The sequence below is a fragment of the Mesoplodon mirus genome, assembly GCF_964341445.2.
Source record: "Mesoplodon mirus genome assembly, chromosome: 1".
In the NCBI taxonomy this organism is placed as follows: Eukaryota; Metazoa; Chordata; class Mammalia; order Artiodactyla; family Ziphiidae; genus Mesoplodon; species Mesoplodon mirus.
The window spans coordinates 46256365-46280024 of NC_138976.1; the positions used below are offsets into that span (position 1 = coordinate 46256365).

Genomic DNA, 23660 nt, shown 5'->3' on the forward strand with positions numbered 1-23660 from the left:
TGTTACTCCAGCTCCAGGGAGCAGAAGCAGGGGGGGAGGGACAGGTCCCCACTCAGAGTGTCACCTGGCCTTGAGGAATGAGTCCGGCTTGGGGGCGAGGTTCCTTTCCCATCTGTTTTGAGATCTAGCGTGTTGCGCTACTGAAGACGCCTCCCTAGTGGTTGTGCCACCTGCTGCCTGAGGCTAAGCCGGGGTAACCTGCTCCCCCGGCTCTGTCCCCCTACTAATGCCTCTCCTGCTTGCCTGCCACCAGGTCCCCTCGGCCTCAGCCAAGCAGCACGGTGTGAGCCTCAGCAGCCCCACCACCCCTTTCCAGCAGGCCAGTGGCTATGGCCAGCACAGCTACAGCGCAGGTGAGGGGTGCTCCTGCCACGGAGAGGCACAGGAAGGACAGGCTCACCTAGCTCACACGTGCCTCTTGTCCCCTGCCGTGCTAGGTTACGATGACGTGAGCCAGGGGGCAGCAGCAGGAGACTACACCAAGGGCGGCTATGGTGGATCATCGCAGGCACAGAGCAAGTCTTCAGGTGCTGGGCCTGGCAAAGGTAGGCCTTTCCAGGATTGCGGCCCAGAGCAGTCGTCTCCTCCCGACTCCTCCTCAGGCGAGGCTGCCCCAGAGGGCCCCTGGAGCCGGGGGAGGCTGGCGCTGGGGCCAGCTGCCGTGGGAACAGCTGCTTTTCCTTCTAGGAGTGTCGGCGTCTTCGAGCGCCCCCGGCCTCCCTGACGTGACCGGGTCCGTCTACAGCAAGACTCAGGTGAGGGAGGGCTGGTGCTGGCGGGAGGGCTGGCAGAGTGCCGCCAAGCGAGCCTCACTGTCGTCTCTCTGCCCTGCAGACTTTCGACAGGCAGGGATTTCACGCGGGGACCCCGCCACCGTTCAGCCTGCCCTCGGCCTTGGGCTCCCCTGGGCCCCTGGGCCCCGGTTACGCGCCCTCACCGCTCGTGCACATCCTGCCCGCCCACCAGCAGCCTCACTCACAGCTGCTGCACCACCACCTCCCGCAGGACGCTCAGGTGAGCCCGGTGGAGCAGGTGGCCATCCTGCCCTGGGCTGGGGGCTCTGCTGCAGCCTTGACAGCCTTCTCTCCTCCTCCTCAGAGCGGCTCCGGTCAGCGCAGCCAGCCCAGCTCCCTGCAGCCCAAGTCGCAAGCCTCCAAACCTGCCTACGGCAACTCTCCATACTGGACAAACTGAACCCTGAAGAGCGGGGGGGCCGGGGCAGGGCCTACCCCGGGCAGGAGAGCGCACACGGAGCCCGGCGCCCTTCCCCAGAGTTTCTGAGACGTGTAGCTGTGTCAGCCGAGCCTCTGTGGGGAGCCTGCCTCCCAGACTCCCTGTTGTATGTAATGTATTTATGTATGTATTTGTAAATGTGGTAGAAGGCTTGGGGGAGGGGGGAGCAGCTGCTCCTCTCCCCACTCAAGCCCCTTCTCGCTGTAGCAGAAGCAGCCCCCTTTCCCTCTTCTGCCTTCAGGCCTTCTACAGAGCCCTCCGGCAGGCAGCGTCTGGAAGGAGCTGGCTCGAGGTAGTTTAGGGACTGGGGTCAGGTACCAATGAAGACTCATCTCGCTCCCTTGTAAACCACTCTTTGAGTTTTCGTCCCTGTGTAATTACTTTATCCCTTGCTTTTTGAGAAACTGGTCCTTTTGTCATCTGTCATGTTCCCCTCCCTCCAAACCTTGATCTGGGAATGGCAGAGAGATAGCCCTGCCCCCCACCCACATAGAGGTGGCACCTGTTTGTCTCCACAGAGAGCAGGGGCTTCGGCTTCTGGTCTGGTCTTGTCCCCAGAGACTTGCCTTCCTCTGGCTGACCATTTTTAAAATAATCTGAATTTGCGCTCAGAGATACTCAGCCAGTCAGCTCCCCTTTAAAAAAAAAAAAAAAATCAAAGATATGCTTTCATCTCAGTGACAACATGTCTCCAAGCAAAGGCTCCTCTATTCCAGTCGTCCTGAACCAAGTGGGCGACTGTTTCAGAGGTTTTCTCTTTTGCCCAAACTCCACCTAATAAAGTTCTGAGAGCATACTTTCTCTGTGTGGTGTGACTCAGAGAGAGCTCAGGGCAGAGACCATCTTCATTATGGTTCCAGGGATCCTGGACTTCACAGGGCTGAAGTAGAGCTCATGTGGTCACAGGCTTCTGATATCAGGGTGTCAGGGCTTCAGTGGGTATTCCTTGCTTTGCTGGGCCCTTCTCTTGCCCCAAAACAATCAGCATTCAGGGAGGGAAAAGGTAAAGGACGCAGCCGACAAGGTAGCTAACCCTCCTGACAGTGCTTATAAACGGTTACCTTTGTTTTTCTTGCAACTCTGTAACAGACTTAGGGGACAAGGCAGTCTCTAAAAGGGTCTTGTCAACAGGAATATTAGGGTAGGGTAATTTCTTTTCCAAAGGAACAAAGGTAAGAACTCTGAGAATACAGTTCCAGGCCTGTGAGAGAGTAAGTTTGCACAGCTAAACCTCTCTGTCCTTTGCTCTTCATCAACCAAATGCAATCTTGATTGACCGCCGAGGACTGTGGCGGGACAGATGACTAGTGAGCCAGGGTGGTGTGAAGTAGGTAAGTGGGTCCTGGGCTAAATATCTGCTCCAGAAAGTCCCAAGGAACCGTTCACCTGGGGCCAGGATTCTGACTTCTCTTAAGCTCCTCCCTCCTAATTCCAGAAGGAACTGGGGCTGTAAAACTATCCACGTGTCCACCAGGAGGCAGATCTCCATACTTGTCTGAGGCGCAGCTGTATTCCAGCCTGGCAGCTAGCTCAAGGCCTTGAGGTGTTGCCCGAGGTATTATAGCGTCCCGTTTCAAGTCAGCGTGCCAGAACCAGCCCAGGGGTACAGTCTTTACCTTGTCTGTTTTTGACCTCCAGTATCAATGGTCATTCGTCAGATAGGTCAAGCACTGCTGGCTTAAAAAAAACGTAAGTGTCCACAACTGAAACTTACTAAATTATGTGATCTATTGCTTCCTGATCCCTTCTTTTAGCAGCGGGAAGTTGACAAGTGACAATGAAAACAGAAAACTTGCCTAAGGAGGGCAGTGGAGCACTCCTCCATCACTTCACCGACCTACTTGAACTGGCAGATTGTGCCCTATTTCAGAATTAAGGTTAACAAATGGCTTTGTCTTTAATAACCTTTCTTAAAAGCTGGTAAGGATTTGGGGATATTTATTCTGCAAGGAGGTGAGTTGAGCAGACTGTCAAAAGGCAGGTGGGCAATATTTGGTTTTTGTTTCAGTTTTTCAGCTGAGTCCTGTGCATAATCTGCAAGGAACAGGAAGTATTAAGACCACCTTTTAATTTTAATACACAAAAAAAGAAGAGGGTCATCCCATGGGGAAGTAGCAATACAGGTATATTTTATTTCACATTTTATTAGTAGACAGATGGGCAGAAAAAGACAAAAAATAAACTACTAAAGGGGAAATTGAACACAAAATGCATCAGATAATCTTTTCTCATAAGTTAAACTGAAGAAAAACATCTACAATTTCAGCTAAGAAAACTATTAAAGTCAGGTGTGTCCTGCTGGTTTCAGAATAGTTGAAAATTGCATCTGAATCTTTGTAAATGTAAACCTTTTTAAAAATCAGGATGGGAGGGTAGAGAGTTAATTTTCAGTGGAGAACTACACATTTTCCCCTTCAATTGCTTACTATGTATTTTCCAAACATAAGGAAACCAGCAAATAAGCAAATAATTACCAGGGAAGAGGAAAGAAGGGACTACAGAAAAGCTTGGCTAATAGAAAAGAACTCTGGAATGATGTGAAATGAAAGGGGAAGACTGCAAGAAGCAACAACAGAATCATGATGTACGTTCTCCACCAGCCTCAAACTACACAGACCTGAAGAGCATCCAGAGGCCTCCACTAGAATCGAAAGGAACCTAAAAATGCAGGATGGATCCTGAATTCATGTTACACCAAATAATCAGCACAACTGTACTCACAAGCTTGTGGCCTAAGCCTGAGATCTCCACTCCCGAAAGAAGTTACGTGCTTCAGTTTTCTTTTGCCATAGTATGTGTTCGCAGGACAGAGCTCTGGAACCAGCACCTGGGTTTTACAAGTCAGTCTGAGCTATCAGAATGTCCCACCTCCTAGCAAATCAACACACCCCAGTCTTTTCTGGAACTGACGACTACTCTCATCAGAGGCAAACCCAGCTCTCAAGAGTAACACCCCAAAAGCTGAGAGGTACAACCTCCACCTGGCTCTCTGAGTCAACGTAAAACAGAGGCCAGCAGGGCCTGTGGGACAGGGCTGAGCAGCACAGCACCTCCCACAGTGCCAAGGAATCTGGCCTGCCCTGGGGGAGAGACGCTTTGGCAGGAAGAGAAAAGGCTTAGTTTTAGGGCTCCGAGAGAGCGTAAGACCAAGCACACGGCGCACGCGTGTGTGTTTTGGGAGTGTGGAGTGATTGATAGGGGGTGATCAGAGCATTACGTGTGGGGCGAAAAACTAGTTTCAATGTCCTTCTATGAGAGTTTGCACTCAGTGTTTTGTCACAGGAGAGCTGCTCTGTTCTCTGAATCTGACTGGAGTCACTTGACTCGGGTGCAAGTAGGCCATGGAGTTTGGACAGATTCTGGGACCAGGCTCAACAGTGTCCCATGTGAACCTTAGCACGTTCAACATTCCCACTTTTTTAAGACTGGATTCCAGAGAAGGCTGCTGGGAATTAGTTGGCAAACGTTTGGAGAGTTTGAAGAGCGAATGAAAACCCTGAGATCAGAAAGGAAGGAGGAACTAAGGACCTAAGTATCACAGACTGTGTCCTAGGGTCCATCCTACCCGTCCCTCATCAACCCTTTCGTTCTTTCTGAGCTATACGATCTGAAGAAAAGGAGTTGAACGCTAGCGCGCAGGGATCTGAAGTAGGTTCATAGCGGTATTTTCCCCACTGAAAGAACACTGCCCTCCTGTGAACTGACCCGCCCCCATAAGAAACAAAAATCATCGCCAAGTACTGAAGAAGTCCCTGGTTGGTGAAGGCTGATGGAACTCGGTATTGATTGAAGTAACACACGATCGACAGGGGAAATCAAGGCTGCAGCAATTGCGTGGCAGGAAGATCTAGCGTTGCCCAGACACTGCTTGCAGCCAACTCCCTTGGCTCTGCCAGAAGAGTCAAAGAAGCTCAGGGGAAAGCTCCATGCACAACTTCCGCTTGCACTCCACAGCCCGAGCACATTGAAAGGAGAGAAAAGTCCAGGTCACATCCAGTGAGAAAAGCGGGAACCGGTCACTCATGTCTCACATATATCCACAGTTACCACTATCAGTATAAGCAGCTCAATGAAAACCAAAATCTTAACACATGCACCTAGTATTAATACTGAGTAATTAAAACTCGCTACTTAAAAAAAATCCTCATGGTGAGAGTGTATCTTTCAGGGAAAGGCCATGTTAAATATATAAAACAGATGTTTTCTCTCCCAACAGTGGTCACCAGTAGTTTGACTTTTTCCCCCAGCAGCATCAACCAAAACCAGCATAGTGATTTTAACTCTTGTTCCCGTCACTAAGACTCCACACACACACACTAATCCCCACTCTCTCCCCACTCCCTGGGGGAAAAAAATAACTCTGCCTTCAAAATAAATAGCAATCAGTTCTATGTAAAGTATGAATATTTATTTCAGGCTTTAGATCCCAATCGATTTCGAAAAACAAAATCTGATCTCTCTCCTCAGAGTAGCTGAGGCCTCTGTGTTAGGCTGAAGGGCCCTGTGCCCTTAGGAACACGTTTCAACAGGTTCAGAACAAAGTCCCTGACGCCTGCTGTACCCCAGCCTTAAGAAGGGAAAGAAAATTCACCACCACGGGGCTGAACGAATGCACACACACTAATGTAAATGAGCAGCTAAAACTTGGCAAATTTGCTTTAAGAAAAAGTTTGTTTTGCGGGGCTTTTACGTTTTTTTTTTTCTTTTGCTACCCAGCATATGCAGCACTTGTGAACTCCCGATGGGTTCCCAGCTTTAAACACATTAAACGTCTTGATGAAAGACTATTTAATTCTTCAAGAATCTAAAAACAGACCAAACGTGTTTTGCTGTGAACACTTTGCAGAGACGAAGTGAGGTGGGAGTTTGGGTTTAAAGAAAGGAAAAAAAAAAAAAATACAGTGATGGAAGGGTAAAGAATGCAAGAACTCAGACATTCTGTGGAGGATTAGTTTCTCTCCATTAAGAGGTCCATAAAAAGGAGCAAACTGAGATCCATAAGGGGAGTCACCAGGAGCCGTGTTTGTTTTCCCCACCCCCATGATAGGTTTTTGCTGAGGGGCCACTGCTAGGTCCCCACTTGCTCCCCTCCCTTTGGCCTGAGATGGCAGGGCAGTACAGGGGCCTTGAAGGAGCACGTCACGACTCCTCATTCCCAGAATCATCATCGTCATAACAGTCGGCATCTTCCTCCTCCTCATCTTCATCATCAATGTCGTCGTCGTACAAGTCGTCATAAAGCAAATCTGAGCTGTTGTCATTGGAAGGCACTTTAGTTTTGATGCAGTATTCCGCCAGGGTCGTGGGGACCTTTACTCCATCCTTTTCTGCTTCGGCTTTAGTGGCTGACACCTGTTTCCTGAAGGGAGGAGAGTTTATATAAGTCTCTGGAAGATGGATTTATAATTGGCCTAAACAATCCAAAATTCCTTACTGGTTTCTGAACTTTAGTACCTACCTACCTGAAAGCATCTGTGACAAGATACCCTCTACTACACCAAAGGTTCTAGCCCATCAGGTACCATTCTGAAGGACACTTAAAAATGACCCTTCTGAAGGGCGTTTAAAGCCATGCACCTCACATGCTGGTTGGCCAGAAATCACCTCAGGTTTTCCGCCTTGTCTTCTCGCAATAAACTGAGAATGCAGCCCCAACAACTCAATAATCCTCCTACTTAGAGAAAAATCCAAATATCTTATGTTGGATTCCAAAGTCACATGATCCACCTGCCTACCGCTTCATTCTCGCCACCCATTACTTTCTCCAATTCCAAAACATTCAGGCCACTCTGGGGTTTTTTAGTACCTTCTTCAAACATACCTAGTTGATTTTTCTGTGAGGACCAGTTGCTCTTCTGCCCTACATACGGTTGACTGCTTCTTGTCACTCAGATATGAACTTATATGTCACTTAGAGGAGGCCTATTCGGACAATCCAACTTAAAGCAGCCATCTTGTCATTCCTTCATATTATCCTACTCATCTTCCTCATTTGCTCATTTTTCTGTTGTTCTCCTTGCCCCTGAATGTGAGCAGAGACCTTGTCTATCTTGGTTAATTCTATTTCCCCAGTGCTTAGAACACCGCCTGGGCACATACAGCTGTGCAACAAATACTGACTGTATGAACGCAGGAAGGTTAATGTTTCCTTCAACAAGTATGAAAATTCGACCCCTCAAGGGACTAGAAAAACTGAACTTAAAAACATCAAACCACTATTCTCAGGACTTCCCTGGTGGTCCAGTGGCTAAGACTCTGTGCTCCCAATGCAGGGGGCCCGGGTTCGATCCCTGGTCAGGGAACTAAATCCCACATGCCACAACTAAGAGTTCGCACGCTGCAACTAAAGATCCCGCATGCCGCAGCTTAAAAAAAAAAAAAAAAAAAAAATCCCACATGCTGCAACTAAGACCCGGTGCAGCCAAATGAATAAATAAATACTTTTTAAAAACCCACAAAAACACAACCACTATTCTCCCTGTCTTTTAATTAGACCTCTCTTGGTGGATCCTGTTGCCTTACATCCTGATGCTGCTGAGGCTTTCAGGCTTGAATCTCTCTTCTCACAGCCTTCTCCTTGAACCATCTTGTCCATCCCCATGGTTATAACCCTTCATGCTGACAGCTCTCAAATCATCAGGGTCCAGCCTAAGCTTTTCTTCTGAGCTCTATACCCTTATATGAGCATCTGGATGTCTCCGTCCTGACGTTCCATAGGAATCCTAACTCAGCAAGTCTGCATTTGTCATTGTCCACCTCCATGGAGTATTCAGTTCCTAAAATTATAACTCTTACTACTCCAAAGTCCTAAATGTTTTCAAATCTGTTTTCTCATTCTTGATTGTTACTACGTCAGTTTAGTCTTCATCTCAGCCTCCTCAAACCTCAGCCGGTCTCCTGGTCAGTCGTGTTCTTTTGGAACTCAAATAGGATTACCCTTTCACACAAAATCTTTAAGTGACACTCCAACACCTCTAAGATTAAGGACCAAACCCACCTTATGACTTCAGTGTCTTTTAAGGCCTGATGCGTTTCTTAATTTCCCATTACTTCTCAAATCAGAATTTACAATTCTCTTGATGTGTCATGCTGTTACTATACACCCGTGTTTTAGCAAGCATGTTTCTCTCTCCCTGAAAAATTATTGGTTATGAGGTATTATCTCTCCTAGGAACCATATTATATGTTCCTTCCACTGTATCTTGTTTATGCTTCTATAGTTGCACTTATCATATTACATGTTCATTTCTTTGTTTACAAACAAAAGTATGAGCTCTCTAAGGAGAAAGACTATGCCTTACATCTTACCTTTCCTTGAACATCAGGCTCCAGTCCTGACTATTTTATGAAGCATTCCCATTTTCCAATCCTCAATCCACTCTCACTCTAAACTTCTACAGGTCTTTACTATTTACACTAGTTATCTTCAATCTTTGGTATATACCTGTCACCTAAGTGGCTTGGTAAAAACAAAATACAGATGCCCAGATTCTATCCTTGTAATTTCATTAAATGACTCTGGATTAGGGAGAGGGTCTAAAAAGCTGATTACAGTGGGCAGAAAACTTATTCAGCTGTCAGATGACATGCTTTTTTTTTTCATATCACATGGTATCATGCCAACTAGATTTATAGAGAGGGACTTTGGAAAGTCACAGAATGTGCTGCAACTGTCCTTGGGGCTCTACCAATCCTTAGTTAGGTACTGTTAGGAAAATCTTATTATCCTATGTAGGATATAATTTGAGAGATGAATGGTTGAGCCTAATACCTTCTCTTTTTTTTACAGATGGAAATATTTAAAAACTCCAAAAGTTAACTGATAAAAGGTCACATGAGGGTGGCAGAGTATATTCCAAGTCCCCTGATTCTTATTCTAGGGCTCTGTTAAACCATATACTAGAGTTGCTGATAATGATGATTCCCAGAAGATACTTGCTGCTATGGTCAGAGAGGCCAATAATCTATTGGGTTTCGTTAATAAAAAATTTGAAAACAAAAATACCTGGAATGTCTGGAATACACTGGGTGTTTGATACATTTAAAGGACATGTTCAAAACCCAGAACAGTGTCCCTAAAGTGATCAGGAGGAAGAGTTTGCAAACTTGACTAGTTTAGAACCTGGAAGTTCTGTTTCCTGGGAAATCAGACCTGCTGTCTCAAAAGCCAAACCCATTAGGCTCAGGCAGACACCTCTTCCCAAACAATAAATCTATCTGACAGAAGTGGAGTGGATATTTAAGTTCAATTTAAACCCTTGGTTCTAGGATATACTTTGGTTCTGTATGAAGACTTGAAGTAATCAAACAGAAGACAAAACAAAACACCTTACCTAATGATTTCAGCATATTCTTTGTCTTTTCCTTTACTGTCCCTCCATTTCCTGAACATAACCGAGGCATCCACATTGGCTGGGGAGAAGGTGTTGGGCTCATTAAGCAATGAGATTACACTTAACAGGATAGTCCTAGAAACAGGAAAAAAGGGTCAGCTATGAATACTCATATTCACAGTATTCAACAGTATTTTGTTTTAAATTTAAGACTATAATATTTGAGACTTTAGGGAAATGGAAATAGAGTATCAAAATTTTGTTTTCAGTACTCATCTGGCTAGGCTAGAAACAAGCTGTTACTTGGGAGACAAAGCAGAGGGAATCTGAGTTTAGCATAAAAGTTAGGTTGCAGGGCAAAATATGAACTCTGTAGAAGGCACTGTCTTAACTGGCAACATGTTCCAATCTACAAAAATTGGAGGTCTGGAAGCTTCAAATAACATTTTAAAAATTACAAGTTAAGTGCAACAGGAAAAAGCAGAAGCAAAAAATATTTAGCTTGAAGGCAATCTTTTTGTGGAAAAGGGTAAAAATGATGCTACTCCATATATCTAATTCATATCATGGCTGCTTAGAAGATCTGAAAACCAATATTACATACAAATGTATTTCTTTTCCATACTTCTAAGGGAAGCAAGATAAGAGTTAAGCAGGAGAATGGAGAAAAAGCAATAGCCTTGACATGGAAGAACTAGTCTCTGAATAACAGAAATCTTGATTCAAAAAATATTTACTAAGCCCTTACTATTGTGCCAGAGGCATCTAGTGAGATGTTGGATGTACAATAGTGATAGAGAGTTAGTTGCCATCCCTGATCTCTCAGGGCTCAGAAATCTTTTGGGAAATTTTCATCCACAGATAAAAACTAGACACCTTAATCACAGGGAATAAAGTTTCTGTGAAATAAAATAAGCTCAATAAGCTCCAAAAATGTTTGAAATAGTTCCCAGGCTTTTTTCTCCCCTAAAAGCTATGTGCATGTAGGTAAGGAGAAACATGGGAGGAAAAATTAAATTTCTCTACCTTTTCTCATTGGTGCGAGGTTATAGATTTTGTTGTTGCAAAATAGCCTTTTGCTCCTGGCCCCAAGCAAAAAATAAAGGGAGGGAACCAGGCAATTAGATGTTTGATTTGATGAAACCTTTTCCTAAAAAGGGTAGAGAGTTTCTGTTATGTGATTATACAAGATTACGACAAAGGCACTTTCAAAGAAAACTTTCCCATCTAGTTCAAATTCATTTACCACATATACACCCCCCACCTTTCTATTAGGGTAAGAATAACTCCCTGTACCCCCACTTCCATCCTTCTGGACTTCTTCAGTAATTACACTAAGAAGATTCAAAGAAACTCATCATTGCCAAAAATGCGAAATGGACTGACAATATCCTAGAAGCGAAAGAAAAATTCCATAAGGATTGCTTCAGAAGAAAACATATACAAAACCTGATAGAAAGATAAGCAGGATAAGGGCCAACTGTGGCACAGATTAATGGTCCAGATCAGCATTTCTTTACAACTTTCTGTGATGATGGAAATGTATAATCTGTGTTATCCAATATGGTAACCACTAGCCACATGTGGCCACTGAGCACTTTGAAAAGTAATTATGCAACTGAAGAAATGAGTTTTTTAGTACTAATTTTAATTAAGTTTAAATAGCCACATGTAGTCAGTGGCTATCATACTGGACAACACAGGTCTAGATGAATTATGTTAACTGAATTAGGAAACTTTTCCCAGGAGTGGTTTCACCAGGTTGATTTTCTTTTTTTCTTTTTTTTTTTTTTTCTTTTTGCGGTATGCGGGCCTCTCACTGTTGTGGCCTCTCCCGTCGCGGAGCACAGGCTCCGGACGCGCAGGCCCAGCGGCCATGGCTCACGGGCCCAGCCGCTCCGCGGCATATGGGATCCTCCCAGACCGGGGCACAAACCCGCATCCCCTGCATCGGCAGGCGGACTCTCAACCACTGCGCCACCAGGGAGGCCCCAGGTTGATTTTCTTATATCTTGTGTTTATTATTAAAATACCATATTGGGAAGTACAATTTTTTAAAATGGTGAATCATCCAGTTCTATCATAAGAAACTCACTTCTAATACCATGTACTCCCTAAATTGAAATCCATGATGCTTTCAGAAGCCTCAGGCACTAACTATAGTTGACTGTGGTAATAGTTCTTAACCCAGCACGTTTTCACTTCCTCCCGTTGTCTGGAGAGTAGAGCCATTTTTCGTACAGGGAATCCATTCCACTGATTCAGATGGGGTTCATCTCCTTCCTCTAGGACACCTTCAAACAACAACCATGCCACACCTTCATAAAAACCTACCTACCCACAGCAGTAGACATACCACCAAGTACTGGCAAAGGATTCCAACACTAATGAAGATTCCTGATGCAATTCATATGCAATATCCTATTCAAAATTTCCCAACCAGTATGTTGTGAGTGGGTTACAGGTAAATTGTATGTGATTCCCTCAGGCAGATTGGTAGGTAGGACCTGGGACAACTTGAGCCTGGAACAATAACTTTTGGCCAAAGGAGCATCTTCAGCTTACTACATTGTGATCTACGAATACTATCATTTCATATTTTCTATGTAACATGACTGGAAAAGGACGGGAAGCAATATCATACATAGTTTAAACTGTCTGGCACTTGTACCAAAATAATTTAACACAGGTGTTACATCTGTAGCATGGTAAACAACTCTGCAAGGTAGTATTATTAATCCTATTTTTATAGAGTGGAAAAATGAAACTGCAAATACTGGTAGAACATACAAAACACAATTGAATCCTGAAGGTATTCCAACAATTATCTCTTTTTTTGTTGTTGCTATTTTTTGGTGTTGTTAGTTTCAGTAAGTATCTTAAAATCCTTTCTCATTTATTGTATTTTTTCAGAAGAAAAAAGTATTTAAGGGAGATAGGAAATCATAATTAAACATCTATGACCCAATGGGTAATACTGTATTTGTCCCTTTTCAACATATAGACAATCATCAGTGAGATGGGCCTGCCCTTTCTCTGTTAGCTACTATGTCACCACAAGTACAATTTTAGCAGGGAGGGCAGAAACTGGCCTTAGCTCAACAAACAAGACATGGCTTATGGGTCTCCCCAGAAGCCAAGCAGCAAAAGTTTGGAATTCTGTAGGATTAAAGATGGGCATTTTTCCTTCAGTGCATACACATACCCTCCCAGGCAACGTGTGAGGTAGAAAGGGTCCATTCTTTAAGACTTCAACTTTCTTGACTCTTAAAACATACATAGAAATACTGAAAGAGAGTTTGAATGATTGAGATTCTTAGATTTTACAGGCCTTAATTTGATAAAAAGTGACGTATAGAGAAGCAAAGCTCATTGCCTGACCCTTCTAGTTGACCTAGAAGGGTTCTTTTTAATCTCTCATTTACACTATTTCAAAAGATGGACCAGTAACACCAGAAGATCACCCAATTAAAACTCAATCCTCATTATATGTTTTCAAGATGGGAGAGATTTAAAGAGGACTTCATGGTAAAGAAGTCTGTTATGACTGGGAAAATAAAACGTGGTAGCTTAATGGGTCCACATACTACAAATAGTTTTTCTTTATGCTGCTAAAGCACCTAACAGGGACTTCCTGGTGGTCCAGTGGCTAAGACTACCAGCTCCCAATGCAGAGGGCCTGGGTTCGATCCCCGGTCATGGAACTAGATCCCACATGCTGTAACTAAGAGTTCGCATGCCACAACCAAAGATCCTGCACACTGCAACGAAGATCCCATGTGCCACAACCAAGACCCAGAGCAGCCAAATAAATAAATAAAATATTAAAAAAAAATAATAAAGCAACTAACAAATTCAACAGCTCCTGCTGTGCAGTCCCTGGAGCTACCGTTGACTGACATACCCCTGAGAACACATGGTAGGAATAAGGGTCTCAGATTAAAATACACAAAATGACCAAATCACAACATTTTAGTTTAAAAAGGAAAAATTTTAAATACACAAAATACATATCATTTGCACAGAATAAAACTGGCAATCTGAGTGCAGTGGGACCCAATGTGCAAACATCAAGGGAGCAAATAAATAAAATAGTCCTGGCCCAGAATGGGGTTTACAGGAGCCCTAGGAACAACACAGTCATAGCCATTTCCTATGACCTTGCCTACTTTGCCACCCAATCGTTGCAGCGGTCTCTAGCTCCCTGCCCTTTCAGTGGGTTATAGAGAAGACTAGATAGGAAAACACCCTACCCTACTCCTGAGAGACGCTTCTACATGAAGGTGTGGCCTCTGGAGTGGATCCATAAATCTGGTCCCATGATACATCTTCACAGTGGCAAAGAAAACACTGTTATCTATCCTTCAAAGGAAAGCAAATCCCTACCAAAGACCACTTTCCTATCCAAGAGCCTGCAGCAGGTATGGCAGGTAGTTCTGGGGCTGGTGCCTCAGAGAAAGCACTTGTGAATTCTACTGCAAGGTCTGAGAGACCCCCTACCCACCCACCCCACCCACCCCCTGGAAGCTCCCACTTGGTTCTGGACAGAACATGGATTAAGGCACATTTTGTTTCTTTCACCAAGAAGAGGCATGGTGTTGTGGACTCCTAATCACATACATATAGCAGCATCAGGGGGCCCTATCCTCCCAACGTCATTCTTTTTTTTTTTTGCGGTACGCGGGCCTCTCACTGTTGTGGCCTCTCCCGTTGCAGAGCACAGGCTCCGGACACACAGGCTCAGCGGCCATGGCTCATGGGCCCAGTCGCTCCACGGCATGTGGGATCCTCCCGGACCAGGGCACGAACCCGCATCCCCTGCATTGGCAGGCGGACTCTCAACCACTGCGCCACCAGGGAAGCCCCCAACTTCATTCTTTGCTGACTAATGCCTACTCCTCAAAACTTCCCAATTCCATAAGGAACTCTCACTCCCTGAACGTAATCCTGGACATCTGTGGATCTCTTTTTCCAGAAAGTATGCTGGCTTCCTCGAAGAGGAGGAGAACTACTGAGCTTTTAGTGGAAACTAGCTGGCTGCCGCTCTGGATCCCTACAGTTATAGCATAGTACATTTTTCTTGCTTTCCCCTTTAGCCAACTCTCACTACTCACTAGGTCTTGTTATATAAATCAACTTCGGCTCTCAAAGGTAACTGGAATTCCTTACTCTTCTTCAGGTTACAAAAGCCTGTACAACTTTATTTTCTGAATATGTTCACTGAGGTGTTAAGTGAAAGACTAGTGCAGGTGGTCATGGAGGAGTCCAAACACATGTGAACATGGAACCACTTTCAGATAACAGTGACATTCAGCAGTCAAGACCCTACAACAGGCTGAATTGAACCTTCTGCCACCTCCACTGCTGTCTTGGCTATGCCACAAACTGGATATGGAGCTTAGAACCCTTAGTCAGACAAGTGCTTACTCTGGATAATTTAGTAGTAAAGGGATATAAAGGAAAATCCCTGGCATCTCGTATCTTGCCTCTTGATATTTCAGTGCCGTAAATAACCTGTGAGAAATATGTACAGTTTACTACCTTAAGGAGCTCCCTTGTCTCAAAACAAATAACACAGAAACAAATGGGAAAGGGAAAAGTGTCCCACATTAGGTAGTACTTTCCTGACTTTTCAGAGTTCTGGACATCACCAGGTGTTCCAGATGACGTTCCACAAGGCATGCAAAACACTCTATGTCCCCCCTAGAAATCCACAAACACCAAAACTCTCCATGCACTCTCCCACCCCAAGCAACACATTGAAGAACCATCCAATGATTATATGGAACTAAGAAACAAAAAGGTCCAAGAAGGTAACGATTTCCAATGCAAATACCTTTTAGAGCCATGGATGAAGATCAAAGGGGCAATCTGAAGATAACTAAGTTCTGGTTGTGAAGCCTCTAAATAAAAAAAGCATAAACGCAGGGAAGGCAATCCCTCATGTGAAGTCCAGGTGCTTCTAAATTGGGGCTCAGGTGACCTGAGGACCCAGAGAGAAAAAAAATGATGCTGGTACTGGTACCCAAAGTGGCTAAGGTAGTTTTAAAGGGCAGATTAATATGAAAGGAGTTCCCTGCCCCCAAAAGAATGGATTAAATGAGAAACAGGCCTTTCTTTTCCTTTTTTTTTTTTTGGCCGTGCCACGTGGTTTGTGGGATCTTAGTTCTCTGACCAGGGATTGAACCTGGGCCACAGCAGTGAAAGCACTGAGTCCTAACCACTGGACCACCAGGGAATTCCCCAAACAGACCTTTCTTAAAAAGAAAAACTGTTTATAATATTTTAGGCTGAGACAAGGCAAATACAGTCTGTGTGTATTTACACAGAAGTAAAGGCAAAAATTTTGAATTCCTGTGGGTAACGGTAATAGATTGTCCATCCAAGCAGCACGAGAATGCAATGAGAAAAATCTTGTTTGGGGCTTTGCATCTAAAGAACAGGGAGGCTTCAAATTCTATATTGAAGTTTTAACCCCCAGTACCTCAGACTATATTTGGAGACAGAGTCTTTCAAGAGGTAATTAAGTTAAAATGAGGTCCTTAGAACAGGTCTTAATCCAGTATAACTAATGTCCTTATAAGAAGAGGCAATTAGGACACAGACACGAACAAAGGGAAGACCATGTAAAGACAAAGAGAGAAGACAAGATGAGGAGAGAAGCCTCAGAAGAAACCAACCTTGCCGGTACCTTATAGAGTCCAGAACTATGAAATAATAAATTTCTGTTGTTTAAGCCGCACCAAAAAAAAAAAAAAAAAAAGAGGAGGCTTGTTTTCTCAAAGGGTGGGTGTGGTGGTGGTATGTGAAGCATTTGATTCAACGTTCAACCTCCAAAAGCAAGAATCACTAACACCTTAGAGCTACTACTTCTTCTAGTCTAGGGTTACTACTAGCCCTGAAAAACAAGCACCAAAATCATACTTAAAGGACAACTCTGCATTTTTGGTTCAATTTTTCAACAAATCTTCCAAGATATTTAAAACCTTTTCTCTACATTGTCAGTTTAATTTTACTGATAAAATAATGTGTTTCTTTCGAAAGCATGCCAGCCTCTTAAACAATTATATATATAGTGTGAAAGAGATGAGAAACAGGGTAGCCAAACGTCTCCAAGGCAACAATAGAGTAATGCCCATAATATCCTCAAGGAAAGAAAGCATGATCCTGGAATCTTATATCTAGTTAAAATCTGTCATTTGAAGTATAATGGCAAACACACACGTATACTCCCATATACACAAGCACATAGTATTTTGAACACGTAACAACTCAGGGAATGTAATATAGCTCCTAGGAGCAATCCCTTGAGAAATTACTGATGGACAAATTTCAGCCAGGTAATAGACCAAAGGAAGTAAAATAATGAGGAACAAACAATGAATTCATTTAACAACAGGAATAACAATTTTTAAAACTGGGATTAAGCTACAGAAGAGTACAGATTATAAATTTTATAACCCTGACAATAAAGAAACAATAATATTTAAAAGTTAGAAGAGGGAGGTAGGTTTCCTTTTCTTTTATATCTAAGTGTCAGTATACCATTTGATGCTGAAAAATCAAGTAATAAGTATGTATAAGTTAAAGGTCTAAATAATGAGCTAACAACTGTGTGATATACGGATATGAGGGGATGAAGTAGAGATATACTAATTTTACTAATGATCATAAAAGATCCTGTGTAAAACAATGGTCTTAAAACTAATACATACATGCCCCTGGAGACATACGAAATATCCTATCAGTTCTCCTTTCCAGCTTCCCTTTTCACAACTGCCCTTTACAAGAAATGCATACCTCCCACACATCCCAAATATTTCCATGGTGCATTGCCTAGTGGTGATGAAATATCAGAAGTACAAAACAAAGAGAAATTTACAAATAGAGCCGACTGCATTTCCCTTCTCATAAATAATTTTGTTAAAAGCATAGAGTGATGTTAAAAAAAAAGTATTTTGCTATATAGTGGAGTATAATAAATTCAGATATGTACAGATTGGGGCTGCTGGAATTATATTTTCACTAAAACAAATTAATTCCATCTCTGATTACCGTTAAGAAATGCATCAGGGCTTCCCTGGTGGTGCAGTGGTTGAGAGTCCACCTGCCGATGCAGGGGACACGGGTTCGTGCCCCAGTCCGGGAAGGTCCCACATGCCACGGAGCGGCTGGGCCCGTGAGCCATGGCCGCTGAGCCTGCGCGTCCGGAGCCTGTGCTCCGCAACGGGAGAGGCCACAACAGTGAGAGGCCCGCGTACCGCAAAAAAAAAAAAAAAAGAAAGAAATGCATCATCGCCGAGGGAGAGTCCCACTAAAGTAAAGCAGAAAGTATATGGAATATGCAATGATTCCTTATTTCATAGACATAATAAACTTATGGCAAGTCTCAATACCCGATCTATCTGAGAATTATTCAGAGGCATGATGTTTGTCAAGGTGAGGTGTATCAACACATTTATTTAAATTTAAAAGGGAGGTCAGTTTCTTCTCATTAAAAAAATATACTGGCAAGATGTGTTGAAATCTAAAATATATCTATTTTCCCAATCCTTTCTAAGTATACTGGATGGAACAAAGTACCTAAAGAAATGAGTAACCAGCATAATCAATAGTATTTGATATGTCTTGAATAGACTTTTTGGTCTACTCTTCTCAGAAAGTGGGAAGCAAACACATAACTTGATAAGAGACAGGTAAGAAAGCCTTGTGTGCATCAGGAAGCTTCAAGTTCTTTGCTTTTGACAAAAATGGAGATTCTAATTGAGTTACTAGCTTCCAGATCATTAAAAATGATTAACAAAATGAATGAATGAGTAAATGGGGGAGAGCAGATTAATCTCCTGTGCAGAGGAATTGAAGTAACTTATACAGATATCTCAGCCTTGCGGGAGTCTAATTCCCCCTTCCTTAGTGTGGGCTGCACCTAGGACTTCCCTTATACAGAACAGAAAGGGGGACAGGAGGAACTCTACAGAGGAGAAACCCTAAAAACAAGAGTCTCAGCCAGGTGATGAATGTTAACATCAAGAGTGGTAAGTCAGGATGACAGTATGTACCCCTGCTATGACGTGATGAAAATGTACTTTACCTTCATGTCTTCCTCCTCAACACTCATAACTCCAGTATTACACTCATAACTCCAGAAAAACATCAAAAAAAAATCCTATTTGGGGTGCATTCTACAAAATACCTGATCAGTATTCCTCAAAATTGTTAAGGTCATCAAAACCAAGGAAAGTCCAAGAAACTGTTGCAGTTGTCTAAGGAGAACTGTCTATTAAATATAATATGCTATCTATCATGCATGAGGATCTCAGAGCAGAAAAATGACATTAGGTAAAAATTAAGGAAACATGAAAGAGTATGGACTTTAATCAATAATAATGTACTAATACAGGTTCACTAACTGTAATAAATGAACCAAATGAATGTTAGATGTTAATAACAAAGAAATCTGGCAGGTGTGGGGAATATGGGAACTATCTGTACTTTCCTCATAATTTTTCTAAAAATCTAAAACCATTCTAAAATTTTGACAGTTATTTTAAAAGAAACACACTGATGACAAAACTACAATGAGAATACCATGTCCACCATCTGGGATGGCTATAATAAAAGACATGGAAAATAACAAGTGTTAACAAAGATGTGGAGAAATTAGAATTCTCACACACTGCTGGTGGGAATGCTCTAAAATTTAGTGCAGCCATGTTGGAAAATATGGCAGTTTCTCAAGAAGTTAAACACTGAGTTATGCACCCCCAATTCCATTTCCAGGTATATGTCCAAGGAAATGAAAACGTATGTACACATAAAAACTTGCACACAATGTTCACAGCAGCATTATTCATAATAGCCAAAAAGAGGAAAACAACCCAAATGTCCATCAACTGGTGAATGGATAAACAAGTGTAAAGACTAAGACTTTTCAGTAAAAAGTAATAAGAATCCTAGAATAAGGAAGCAACCAATCCAAACATGGAACTCATGAAATCCAAAGCAGCAGGATGGAACTTAGATAATGTAAGAGGAAGAATTCAGAGTAGAAAAATTCTTCCAAAGTGAACACAGAGAAATGAGTAACATATGCATTATTACTCCAGAAATACAACTCTTCAAAATGAGGCATACATGCTACTTAAAGCTCCAGTAGAAGACAAAACAACCAAATATAGAAAGGATTCGTTTGTACTTGTTAAAAGATAATATCCAATCTTAAGAGCCACCTAAAAACCAGATTATTCCTTATGTAATTCCTTACCTGACATTTTGAGTAGGATTCCACCTTTCAGAGGGCAGTTCTCCACTCTGTGGGTCATCTACAGGTGGATGAAGAATTGAAATGCATACATCTCCATTCTACGAGACACAAATATCACATTCAGTAAACACTCAAAAGTATGTTATTGAAAAAATATCAATTCCGCTGAAATTTCTTTTACTCCTAGAAGACTTGTTTTCTTACCATTAGGGGAGTAAACAATCCTGCTTTTTCTTCTTGTTTGGAATCAATGATAAAGAAGAATTAAACATTTTTTTATATTATAAATATTCATTTTGACCAATCTCCAAAATACATTTCTTAGTTAAAAAAAGAAACACTGCGTCTGTAACACCATCCTTCTAAAACAAATCATTTAAAAATAGAAACAGACAAACATGATAAATCATGATTCAAGAGTCTTGAGAAGCAACTAAATCTCTCTTTATTTTCACACATCTAACATTAAAAAAAAAATCTGATCTTGCTTAAAATCTGCCTGGAGAGAAGCTATAATCACCTTTAATATTAATCACTGGTTTCAATAAATATGGTTTATATAAACTGACATATGCCTCACAACAACTTAATTATATATAACTCCCTCAGTATATGGATAGAAGAATTCACCACTATAATATTCTGGTACATAAATTTAAATTATAGGACCTAAATTACAAGTACATTTGAAGTCAAACATATATGGATTATCTACCACATGCAATACAGATAGTTAACAGAAAAGACAAGACTGAGAACGATACAGTTGCCTATCTCTAGGTCTAAAATGAAACAAAAGATTCAAATGTTTAAAACATTAGAGGTGTAACCATATAAAGTGAAAAAAATCTTACATATAAACCCAAATTTACACATAAATACACACACACCAAGATAACAGAACATTTTTTAAAGGAGAATAAAATTTTAATAAAGCCAATACCGAATACTATATTCCAAAACTCTGTATTGTTAGATAACATGAGGAAGGTAAAAAAGCACTACAGAAACAAGGAGAGAGAAACTAGGTATATTTGGAGAGGACACCTGGGAGATGGTGTGGAAGAAAAACAAAAAGCTTAATCGTTGAGGAAGCTTTGAGATGGGCTTTCAATAATGATTACAATTTTAATAATCTAAGGGAAATTCAGACATGAGATTGCCTGAAGAAACCAGCATCATAAATATGTTCAGGCAGTTACATTTATTTTGTATTATTACACCAATTACCACAAACTTAGTGGCTTAAAACAACACAAATTTATTATTTTACAGTTTTGTAGGTTTAAGTCTGACACTGCCCTTCACAGAGCTAAAGTCAATGCGTGGGCAGCAATGCATTCCTTCCTGGAGGCTCTAAGAAAGAATCCCTTTCCTTGCCCTTTCTGTCTTCTAAAGGCCACCCACATTCCTTTGTTCTTGGCCGCCTTCCTCTAATCCTCAAAGCAAGCAATGTTGCATTTTTGAGCCTTTCTTCCAAAGTCACATCTCCTCACTCTCATTTTCTGCTTACCCTACCTCTTCCACTTTAAAGGACCCTTGTGATTACACTGGGCCCACCTAGATAATCCAGAATAATCTTAAAGTCATCTGATACGCAACCTTAATTCCTCTTTACATGTAATCTAACATAACACAGGTTCCAGGGATTAGAATGTAGACATCTCTGAGGGACCATTATTCTACCTACCACAGGAGTGAAGAACACAGTTTGAATGAAAAATAGAGCACAAAAATTAGGCCAGGGCTTCCCTGGTGGCGCAGTGGTTGAGAGTCTGCCTGCCGATGCAGGGGACACGGGTTCGTGCCCCGGTCCGGGAAGATCCCACGTGCCGCGGAGCGGCTGGGCCCGTGAGCCATGGCCGCTGAGCCTGCGCATCCGGAGCCTGTGCTCCGCAACGGGAGAGGCCACAACAGTGAGAGGCCCGCGTACCGCAAAAAAAAAAAAAAAAAAAAAAAAAATTAGGCCAGAGGAGTATGTTACTTTGTTCAGAGTTTAATATGTGTGTAAGTAAAATTTCTTAGTAGTGAAATGACAAAAATAGATATGTACTTAGAAATGACATATTAAAAGATGGGCATCTCAACTGATGCAGACAAAGCACTTGACAAGACCCAACACTTTCTCATAATAAAAACACTCAGAAAACTATAGTTACCTTCTAGCTAACTTAAAATTGTAAAGGGAATTTATTTAAAAAAACAAAAACAAAAAACCCACAGCTAATAAACAGCATACTTAATTAATGGTGAAAACTCTCCTCCTAAGATCAGAAATAAGACAAGGGCATCCACTTTCACCACTGCTATTTAACACTGTCCTGGAAGTTCTAGCCAGAGCAATTTGAGAAGAAAAAGAAAATTTAAAAGTGTACAAATTGAAAAGGAAGAAGTAAATCTATTTCCATTGCAAATGTCAAAGAAAATTCCAAAGAATTCACAAGAAAGCTACTAGACCTAATCAATTAAGCAAAATTGTAGGATACAAGATCAACACTCAAAAATCAGTTTCATTTTGGGATTCCCTGGCGGTCCAGTGGTTAGGACTCCGCACTTTCACTGACAAGGGCCCGGGTTCGATCCCTGGTTGGGGAACTAAGATCCTGCAAGCTGTGCAGCGTGGTAAAAAAAAAAAAAAAAAAAAAAAAAAAGTTTCATTTTTATACACCAGTGATGAATAACCTAAAAATAAAATTAAGCAGGACTTCCCTGGTGGCACAGTGGTTAAGACTCTGCGCTCCCAATGCAGGAGGCTGGGGGGTTCAATCCCTGGTCAGGGAACTAGATCCCACATGTGTGCCACAACTAAGAGTTCCCATGCCACAACTAAGGAGCCCACCTGCTGCAACTAAGACCCAGCACAATTAAATAAATAAATATTAACAACAAAAACCAAATTAAGCAAACAATTCCATTTATAATGGCCTCTAAGAGAATAAAATATCTAGGAATAAATCTAACCAGGGAGGTGAAAGTCCTGTACACAGAAAGCCACAAAACATTGCTCAAAGAAATTAAAGAAGACCTAAATAAATAGAAAAACAGCCTGCATTCATGGGTAGGAAGACTTGATGTTGGCAATATTCTCCAGTTTGAGCTAGAGACTCAATGCAATTCCAATCAAAATCCTAGCTTCCCTTTTTGTGTAAACTGACAGACTGTTCCTAAAATTTATATGGAAATTTAAGGGACCCACAATAGCCAAAACAATCTCGGAGAAGAATAATCAAGTCGAAGGACTCACACTTCCTGATTTCAAAACTTACTATAAAGCTACAGACAAGAAGACAGTTTAGGACTGGCATAATGATAGACATATAGACCAAGGCAATAGAACTGAGAGTCCATAAACGGACCCATACATTGCCAATTGATTTTTGACAAGATGGTTAAGTCCATTCAATGGGGAAAGAACAGTCTCTTCAGCAAATGATGCTGGGACTGGATTTCCAAAAACAAAAGAAGGAAACTGAACTCCTACCTCATACCGTATACAAAATTAACTCAAGATGGAACAAAGATCTAAGAGCTAAAATCATCAACTCTTAAAAAACGTGTGTGTGTGTGTGTGTGTGTGTAAAATTTTCATGACCTTGGATTTGGCAATGGATTTTTTAGGTACGACACAAAAAGCATGAGCAACAAACAAGCAAACAAAAAAAGATAAACTAGACCTCATTAAAATGAAAAAATTTTGTGCAAAGGACATTACCAAAGAAAGTGAAAAAAACAACCTATAAATACAGAAGTATCTGCAAGTCATACATCTAATAAGAATTTAATGTCCATAATATATAAGGAACTTCTATGACTCAATGACAAAAAGACAA

The 23660-nt window shown here is 41.9% G+C and overlaps 2 protein-coding genes across 11 annotated transcripts in view; one reads left to right on the plus strand and one right to left on the minus strand.

The window, feature by feature from the left end:
- The window catches only part of UBAP2 (ubiquitin associated protein 2), a 131642-nt gene extending 129613 nt beyond the window's left edge, over window positions 1-2029 (plus strand). For all 10 annotated transcript variants that reach the window (XM_082627844.1, XM_082627848.1, XM_082627852.1 and 7 more), the window contains 5 exons: window positions 254-353; window positions 438-545; window positions 688-755; window positions 835-1014; window positions 1099-2029. In XM_082627844.1, the coding sequence (XP_082483970.1) occupies window positions 254-353; window positions 438-545; window positions 688-755; window positions 835-1014; window positions 1099-1194 (552 nt within the window). In that variant the 3' untranslated portion in view covers window positions 1195-2029. The remainder of the gene's footprint in view (window positions 1-253; window positions 354-437; window positions 546-687; window positions 756-834; window positions 1015-1098) is intronic.
- A 1308-nt stretch (window positions 2030-3337) lies between these two features.
- The window catches only part of UBE2R2 (ubiquitin conjugating enzyme E2 R2), a 92653-nt gene continuing 72330 nt past the window's right edge, over window positions 3338-23660 (minus strand). The window contains exons 3-5 of the mRNA XM_082627988.1: window positions 19831-19928; window positions 9567-9701; window positions 3338-6592 (exon numbers count right to left, since the gene is read on the minus strand). Of these exons, the coding sequence (XP_082484114.1) occupies window positions 6373-6592; window positions 9567-9701; window positions 19831-19928 (453 nt within the window). The 3' untranslated portion in view covers window positions 3338-6372. The remainder of the gene's footprint in view (window positions 6593-9566; window positions 9702-19830; window positions 19929-23660) is intronic.